Source organism: Piliocolobus tephrosceles, chromosome 1 (genome assembly GCF_002776525.5).
Source record: "Piliocolobus tephrosceles isolate RC106 chromosome 1, ASM277652v3, whole genome shotgun sequence".
Taxonomy (NCBI): domain Eukaryota; kingdom Metazoa; phylum Chordata; class Mammalia; order Primates; family Cercopithecidae; genus Piliocolobus; species Piliocolobus tephrosceles.
In genome coordinates, this window is record NC_045434.1 from 94,723,690 (window position 1) to 94,732,423 (window position 8,734).

At 53.4% G+C, this 8,734-nt stretch overlaps 1 protein-coding gene across 1 annotated transcript; it reads right to left on the reverse strand.

Annotated features, from left to right (window-relative positions):
• Positions 1 to 1,106: 1,106 nt before the first annotated feature.
• On the reverse strand, positions 1,107 to 8,527 carry ETV3L (ETS variant transcription factor 3 like). Its single transcript, XM_023213540.1, has 5 exons — positions 8,191 to 8,527; positions 7,866 to 8,103; positions 7,430 to 7,619; positions 6,596 to 6,716; positions 1,107 to 2,189 (listed from the first exon to the last, which is right to left on the reverse strand). Exons 1-5 carry the CDS (start codon positions 8,246 to 8,248, stop codon positions 1,711 to 1,713), a joined length of 1,086 nt encoding a protein of 361 aa, XP_023069308.1. The 5' UTR covers positions 8,249 to 8,527; the 3' UTR covers positions 1,107 to 1,710.
• Between the last annotated feature and the right edge of the window lie 207 nt (positions 8,528 to 8,734).

Below are 8,734 nucleotides of genomic sequence, written 5' to 3' on the forward strand. Positions count from 1 at the left end.
AGTTCCTTATGCTGGAGCAGACAACACTAGCCCTTTGTCTCCCAAAACTGGGCAGGGTGATGGGAAAGCCCCTGGGGGCTCATCCTTCCTGCAGGGCCAGGGATGGGCCTGTGGCTTTGGGGACAAGTGAGAAGCAGTTTTCATTGTAGCGCTGGGAACTCTTGGGAGAGAAACTCTGTGGTCCCCACTTTCTTGGCATCTGGGGTGAAGGAGGGAGACTGAGATGAAGAACTCTTATAGATCCTTTCTCCTGGCCTAGATCCAGCTTGGAAACCCAGGGCCTGTGTGCTGTGTCCATCACCACCTTCCTGAGGAGCGAGGGCCCATCCTGCCCCGCTCTGGGTCTCTCCTTTCCCAGTTCCATGTGTGGCCCTGAGACCATGCGTATGCCACTAAGAAGGGCTGAGAGGCTGCAGAAGCACATGCTCAGGGCGTCCCTGAGAAGGATGCGTCTCCTCCTGGGACTGAGGAACAGGGACAAACATTGAGTAAAGGGGCCCTCTGTGCCACACGAGTCCATGCTCCATGTCACAGAAAGGGAGTGGGGACAAATCCTAGGCTTGTAATTGGCAGCCTAGGACAGCAGGATGGTGGGATCAACAGTCTTGGCTCCTGGAGCACCCCTCTCTGTTGCCACGTCCTTGTTTGGGCAAAAAGTCCTCTCTGTCACATGTGCCCTACTTCCCAGGCACCTGACGCCTCACTGCTGCTCCGCTTGGCATTCCTAGGGCCTGGGGTGCAGACGAAAAGGAGCCCCTGGCAGTGCCCTCCTCCTCACCCAACCCTTCTGCTCCGAGGTGGTCCACAGAGATCTGAGGGCCGTTCTTTAAGGACCCCTGCTGTAGTCTGAAGTTCCTCCCTTGAGGCAGGTTTCCCACTGTGTCCAGGAAGCTCCTCATGCCCTGGCTTCCTTTCAGCCTTTCTCTCTGAGAGGAGATGCTGGCGGGAGGGAAGAGACTGGCTGGTGGGATGTGTAGCTCCACTCCAGGCCTCAGGTTCTCCTCCAAACTTCTGCTCGGGCCCTTTCCCATCACACCAGACCAGAATACAGGAGGAGCACAGTGGGAGGATGGGGGTCCACTGCAGGGGGCTGGTCAGCCAGAGGGCAGTTTGCAAGGACATTTTATTCATGGTCACAGTGGAGTATTACAGAGCAGAGAAGGCCAGTGTCTCCCTATCCCACCTGCCTGGGTCCTGGGGAAATAGAGAGAGGAGGAAGTCCCTGCATGGGACAGGGGTTTCCAGGGCCTCAGAGATTAGAAGGATGGGAGAGAAGTTGCATGGAGGGGTGAGGAAGGGGCTGGAGACCTTAGCCCGGAATGGGGAGATAGGCCCCGGAGAAGACTCAGGGAACACAACCACCCTTGTCCTCTCCCCAGGCTAGACCCTTAATTTTCCCCCTTACGCGGGCAGGATGGAAATTATGGAAATTTTATTCTCATCTCCCTGAAGAAAAGTTGAGATTAGGAATGTCTCCTTAATCTGATTAGCAATATGGTAAGAGAGGAGGGACACCCTGTCTTAGTTTTTCCCATTTCCACATTCACACCTTCCCTGCAATGCTCCCCACCTTTGGTCCAACTCCACCCCTTCAAATCCTGCAATTTCAGCCCATGTCCAGCAATGGGAAGGGGCTGACTCAGAGGCGGTGGGCAAGAGGAGAGATGGATTTTGGAGGACTCCTCCCCAACTTCCCACCTTCCTCTCCAATTAAGGAGGATCCAAGGGCCACAATGCTTTGAGGTTCTCCAGATTGGGGGAAGTAAGTCTCTCCTCCCCAGTTTTGAGTCTGCAGGTCTCTGGGCAGAAGCCCTCCCTGGGATCCAGGCATCCCTTTGCCCTCAGCATGGGAGCAGGCTTTACTTCCAGCCCCTCGGGCCTGAGGGACAAGAGCCGAATCCTGTCATCCGCACCCTGTCCCAGCCCGGCCAAGAGAGGAAGCCCTGGAAAATGCCAGGCCCCTGGGAGGCTCCTAGGTCCTGGGAGCAGGATGTCTGGCTTAAAGGCCCCTGGGAGCTGCTGCTCTGACGGGAGAGGAGGCAAGAAGGGCCCCGAGAGGCAGGTCCAGTCGGAAGGGAGAGGGGGCGGGAGGGGAGGGGTGAAGGAGGCAACACCAGGCAGCTCGCCTTGGACTCTCCCCAAATGGCAGCAAGGGCCCAGCTGGCAGGGGACTGGGGCAGTGCCAAGTCCTAGAGAAAGAAAGAGAGAAAGGGTCAAGGGAGCCCAACCTCTCTCAGATGCCCCTTGCTCCTCCCATTTCCCAGACCTTCTTATTTCTTGCTTGGAAGTCTCTCTTCCTCGCCCCACTGCCCTTCCTTTTCTTTCTGTCTTGTTTTTTTTTTGAGAGAGAGTCTCTCTCTGTCACCCAGGCTGCAGTGTAGGCTTGAACCCTTCCTGGGTTCCAATGATCTTCCCACCTCAGTTTCCTGAGTAGCTGGGACTACAGGCACGTGCCACCATGCCCAGCCAAGTTTTGTGTTTTTTGTAGAGATGGAGTCTCGCCATGTTGCTGGGCTTGCCCTTCCTTTTATGCTTTTCTTTTTCTTTTTTTCTTTTTTTTTAAGGCAGAATCTTACTCTGTCGCCCAGGCTGGAGTCCAGTGGCATGATCTTGGCTCACTGCAATCTCCGCCTCCCAGGTTCAAGCAATTCTCCTGTCTCTGCCTCCTGAGTAGCTAAGATTACAGGTGCATGCCATCACATCTGGCTAATTTTTGTACTTTTTAGCAGAGACAGGGTTTCACCATATTGGTCAGGCTGGTCTCGAACTCCTGACCTCAGGTGATCCACCTGCCTTGGCCTCCCAAAGTGCTGGGATTACAAGCATGAGCCACCGCACCCAGCCTCTTTTCTGCTTGTCTTTAGGCCTCATCATAAATATCACTCTTTGGATAAGCCTTCTGAGACTCCCAGCCTAGGCGAGAGTGCCTGCTGCCTGCCCTCATCCTTCCCTGAACCTCTCCTCCAAGGGCGCTCAGCTGAGTTAGGGTCATGTAGTCATTTGTGTGCTTTTCATTTAATGTCTGTGAGTCCAACTCTGTGGGGGCAGGAGCTGTATTTGTTTTATTTTCCCTCAAATCTACCCAGTCTGGACATAATCAGTGCTCAAGAAAAATGTGTCCAGCAAATTAAGGGAAGGATATTCTCTGCTATATCTCAATGGATCCATTCTTCACTCCCTGTCCCTGCAGCAAGGGCCTCCAGTCTAGCCCGGCAAAGAACTGGTTGTGGGGCCTTGGCCTTGTCATTTAAATTTGCAGTCCTCTGTTTCTTCATCCATAAAATCCCCTCTCCTAGCTTAGATTAAGCTGTGTCATGGGTAAGAAGGGGCCCTGCAGAGTTCATGACTGGGAGGCCCAGGGCAGGTATGGGAAGCCCCAGCCTTCCTCTTCTCTATCTCACTCGGGTCCGTAACTTTCCACCTCCAAAAGGGCTTCCTTTTTCCTGCTCCTTCCAATCCTGCCTCTTTCCCTCTCCCGGACCCTGCCAGGGCCCTACAGTAGGGCCTCCCAGCTGGGGACCTTGGAGATGACTATATAGAACTTCACATCACTTTCTGTATTTCAAAAAGCCTAACTGCCGCTCCACATTTTTCTTAGCAAGACCACATCATTTAACTAAAATAACAAGCATCAACCCAACGTAGTCACATTGGTTGGGCTATAGTGAATAAAAACTGGAAAAACAGGCAGGGTGCGGTGGCTCACACCTGTAATCCCAGCACTTTGGGAGGCCGAGGCGAGCAGATCACCTGAGGTCAGGAGTTCGAGACCAGCCCGACCAGTATGATGAAACCCCGTCTCTACTAAAAATACAAAAATTGGGCTGGTGTGGTGGCAGGCGCCTGTAATCCCAGCTACTCAGGAGGCTGAGACAGAAGAATTGCTTGAACCCGGGAGGCAGAAGTTGCAGTGAGCAGAGATGGCGCCACTGCACTCCAGCCTGGGCAACAAGAGTGAAACTCTGTCTCAAAAAACAAACAAACAAAAAACCACCAAAACAAACAAACGAACAAAAAAACTGGAAAAACAAGTTAGTTATTATTTAATATGCCCAATGTATTTGATAGGAACAATATTTCTGAAGTCAGATCTATGTAGGGAGAAAACAGTGACAGTGATCCTCTAGGAGAACAAGTGTGGAGGCCCCTATCAGGGCACCCTTTCTCTGGGTCATTGTCTTTTCCTTGGGTCCTTAGATGAGGTGGAGACTGCTGTTGCACAGGAAGGCTGTGTCCCTCGGGGTTCCTGAGGTCAAGGCACGCGGAAGAGAGATTTTATTTCTAAGAGTCCTCTCATTCTCCCACCAGTTCCTTTCCATTCCCAGCACCGGCCCGGCAGCTCCCTACGTCTGGCTCAACAGACCCGGCACTCCCGGAAGCAGCTTCTTTTCTTGGCACCAAATGCTCTGAGTGAGGGTGGAGGTGAGGGGCTGGCACAGGCTTCTGGAATCTCAATCTAGAAGTGGGGCATGTGGCTGCTTCCAATCTTCTGGTGACCTACGCCTGCTTAGCATCCCTTAGGGCCCAAGCATAGGCAGGGCATGTGTGTTTGCCTGCAGAGGGGAGGGAGGTGCAAAATAGCCCACTACAAATGGGGCTTGGGTGGGAACACTTTTTTCTTTCTTTCTTCTTCTTCTTCTTTTTTTTTTTTTCCTAACTCTATCCACCTGGAACGGGAACACTTTTTTCTTTCCCTCATAGTTTCCCAAAGAGAGAAGCTCTCTGCCTAAGGCATTCCCAGCGCTAGGTCGGGGTGGGTAGGGGTGGAGAAACAGGGAGGGCTGTTCAGGTGCTATTTAGCTGCAGGCCGCCAGACCAGGCCCAGCAAGTCCCAGCAGGCCCTGGAGCAACCCACACCCATGGCCTCAGCTGCACTCCCAGGGGTGCAGAGCTTGGGCTCCCCAGCAGCTCAGGGGTGGGGTAAAGGCCATGGATCCTTCTTCCATGAAATTGGCTGGAGTGCAGGGGCAATTCTTGGACCTCTGCACGAGAGCCTTGGTTTGGTCAAGTGTCTCTGTGATCTTTTTCACAGAAAATATAATATTGTAGGTTCCCAGCTCACAGCCTCTGTAAGAGCTGATGTCTGCCTTCTTCTTCTCCCACTCAATGGCCATGTGCTTCTGCACTGGCCTTCTCCCAGTCCTTCTGTCCCAGGGCCATTGCACACACCGTTCTTTCACTCGCTGTGCTCTCCCTACTCCCTCTGAGCTCAGCTGACACTCAAGTACACTTTGGGTGTCATCTCAAGTGTCACTTTGTCAAGGAAGTCTTCCCTGATGCCCTTGGCACTCTGCATTTCTCCTCTGCAGCAGTTAGCACAGTTATAATCACTCATCAATCATTAGTTGAATATCTGCACCCCCCCCTTGCCTATAAGTCCTATAAAGGCAGTGTTGCTCACATTGGCTCCCCAGCCCCTAGGACAGTGCCTGGCACATTAAACAGGGGATCATTAAGCATCTGCTGAAAGAAGAAATGAATGAGTGAGTGAATGATTGAATGAACTCTGTCTTCCCAATCTCTCTCCCACTGAGCCTCCGTCTTCATCCCGTGGCCCTTGTCTTGGTTACCGCCCCGTCATCTCCTGCCTAGATTATCTTCAAAGGCCTTCCGACTCCAGTCGTATGCCTCCTCCAACCCAAAACTCTACACACACATAGTCATCTTTATAAAATGAAAGTCTGACCATGACTCTCCCTCCCAGTCCCTCTTGCCCACAGGAGAAAGTCCTGCTCCCTTAGCATGGCTTGTGAGGCCTCTGTGACCCGACACCTGTTTACCTTGCCAGCCCCATCTCTTATCCGTCCTATTTGTTCCCACCCCATCACAAGACTTGCTCTCCAACAGCAAGCTACCAGCAGTTCTCCAGATTTGCTACACTTGTTCCGAGCTTTTTGCTTTATAAATGCTATTTCCGACTAGGTGTGGTGGCTCACGCCTGTAATCCCAGCACTTTGGGAGGCCGAGGCGGGGGGATCACCTGAGGTCAGGAGTTCGAGACCAGCCTGGCCAACATGGTGAAACCCCATCTCTACTATAGATACAAAAATTAGCCAGGCATGGTGGTGCATGCCTGTAGTCCCAGCTGCTCGGGAGGCTGAGGCATGAGAATCACTTGAACCCGGGAAGCAGAAGTTGCAGTGAGCTGATATCCTGCCACTGTGCTCCAGCCTGGGCAACAGTGAGACTCCACCTCAAAAAAAAAAAAAAAAAAAAAAAAGAATAAATAAATGCTATTCCCTCTGCTTAGGCATCTTTTTCCATCTCCTTCACCTGCCCGAGTGTTGTGTCCTCTGGGAAGTCCCAGTTCCTTCTCTGGGCCTGAATGTACAGCACCTAATGCTTACCTGAATTCCCGCAGCAGTCGCTGGCAGTAATCCCATCTCTGCTCCCCACTAGGTTCTGAGCCTCTTGAACCTTTCATCTCTGAACCCCCACACCTAGTAAACAGCTGGTGTTCAATAAATGTTGGTCGAATGAATGAATGAGTACATAGCATCCCTTGTCTTATGCCCCCTCAGCCATGTACTCAGCCAGGAGGGCCCTTCCTCCTCCGGCTAGGATTCCCTGGGCCCTCCCAGCCCTGAGCACTTACGGTGGATGCTGCTGCTGCTCCCCTTCTTTTCCCCAGGGGCCTCTGGTGGTTCCCGGGGGGTCTGCTGTCCTGCCAGCTGCTCCACCATGGCCTGATGGGCGAACAGCATGCTGTGCAGGAGCTGAGGGGTGAGATTAGATGTGGGGTAGGATGGGCTCTCCCTGGCATGTATCCTCCAGTACACTCAGGTACTGTCAGCCAGTTGCTAAAACAATGAAATACTCTCATACCGAGTTTTTTTTTGAGTTGGAGTCTTGCTCTGTCGCCCAGGCTGGAGGGCAGTGGCACCATCTTGGCTCACTGCAACCTCTGCCTCCTGGGTTCAAGCAGTTCTCCTGCCTCAGCCTCCCTAGTAGCTGGGATTACAGACATATGCCACCATGCCCAGCTAATTTTGTATTTTTAGTGGAGATGGGGTTTTGCCATGTTGGCCAGGCTGGTCTTGAACTCCTGACCTCAAGTGATCTGTCCACCTTGTCCTCCCAAAGTGCTGGGATTACAGGTGTGAGCCACCGTGCCTGGCCTCTGATACCTATTGTTAAAAGCCCACTGCCAAGGCTGCCTACAGTCTCAGATGCCCTGGGCCCTTCCCTCTGATCCATCCCTAAAGGAGTGACGCCTATCACAGAAGGAGCCACCTTTCTCACAGGTGGGTCCCGTACCACCTGGATTGTTAACACCCCTGCCTCTGGGGCACTCAGGGACTAGGATGCAGGAGGAAAAGAAAACTGGAGGCTGATGGGCCGCAGAGGCAAAGAGGAGGGTGGGGGGGCCTCCTGGGCAGAGGGGCAGGACCTGGTGGAGCTCTGAGACAGGGGCCACCTCCGCTCTTACCTCGCTCTGCACACCCACGGGCACCAGCGCTGGCTGACACAGGGCAGGGGCCCCCAGCAGCACGTGGGGGGATGGTGGCACCCGCACTTCCCACAAAGGATAGTTGACTACGATGAGCTTGCTGAAGTTGAACTTGTACGTGAACCTTTTGCCTTTGGTCTTATGTAGGATCTTCTTATTGTAGTAATATCTGGAGAATTCAAAGTTGAGAATAGAGTTGGCCCAGTGGTCAGAGAGTAGAGTCAGGGACCCAGTCACATTCTCCTCCCTAGCCGGGCTGACCCTACGCTGTTCCCCGAGAACCACTAGGCAGCTCACCACAGGCCAGGACACTTCCCAAGCCTTGGAGGGGGTGGAAATCAGTAGAAGTGCCAGAAACCACGGCCCTTTTCCTTGAACTCTTCCCTCTTTGGCCATGTCAACCGCCTCCTCTCACCTGAGGGCCCGGCTCAGCTTGTCATAATTCATCTGTGGTTTGCATTTCCTGCGGCCCCAGAGGCGGGCCACCTCATCTGGATCTTTGATGACAAATTCCCCGTACTCTCCCTGCTGCCAGGCGATGACATGGCGGAACTCTTCCTTCTGCAGCAGCTCCAGGATGAAGTGCCACAGCTGGATCTGCCGGGAACCTGGGGACGACTCGGCTTTATAGGCCCAGTCAGGGAAGGCCAAGCCTGCGTGGACAGGGCAGAGTGAGGGCTCTGGAGGCCCTGCCCCAGGCCACCGTTGGATCAGGAGGTAGACCTGGCCAAGAGGCTCACCTGAGATCCAGTTGCCGGGGGTGGCTGGGATGCCCTCAGCCAAGCAGCTGCAGTGCATGGTCCACTCTGGTGAGAGGGGCTGTGTCTGGGCCTTGGGGAAATAGTCACCACCTAACAGGAAGGGAAGGAAGGAGGGAGAGGGCAGGACAGTGAAAGAGGAAGGGAAAATGGAGGGAAAGAAGGAAGGAAGGGAGAGGGTCAGGAGAGAAAGAGAGAAAAGGGAAGGGATAAGAGGTTGCCAGTGAAGGAGAGAAAAGGGAACCAGAGGCAGCAAGCTTCCCCATACCCAGACAGGGTTCAGCCTCCTCTGAGGAACTCCCCACTGCCCAGGGCTGACTCGGACTCAGGGCTTCCGGCTGAGCCACTTATATAAATGGAGAGAAGTGCAAAGGGTCCTATATCCTGCCCTGCTGGGGGATTTAGACAGAGAATGAGATCTCTTCTTAGGGCTTAACAGGATTGGAGTTTTTCCCAAGAGAAGACAAAAGAAAATGTAATTAATCATGGCCTCATTCTAAATCTTGAGTGGGAAGGAGGTGGCTTA

Coding starts and splice junctions, on each gene's coding strand:
- ETV3L (XM_023213540.1), bottom strand. CDS start 8,248: ATGCACTGCAGCTGCTTGGCTGAGGGCATCCCAGCCACCCCCGGCAAC. Junction 7,620..7,865: donor AAGCTGAGCCGGGCCCTCAG/GTGAGAGGAGGC, acceptor TGAATTCTCCAG/ATATTACTACAATAAGAAGA. Junction 2,190..6,595: donor GAGCAGCAGCAGCATCCACC/GTAAGTGCTCAG, acceptor TTCTTTCTCTAG/GACTTGGCACTGCCCCAGTC.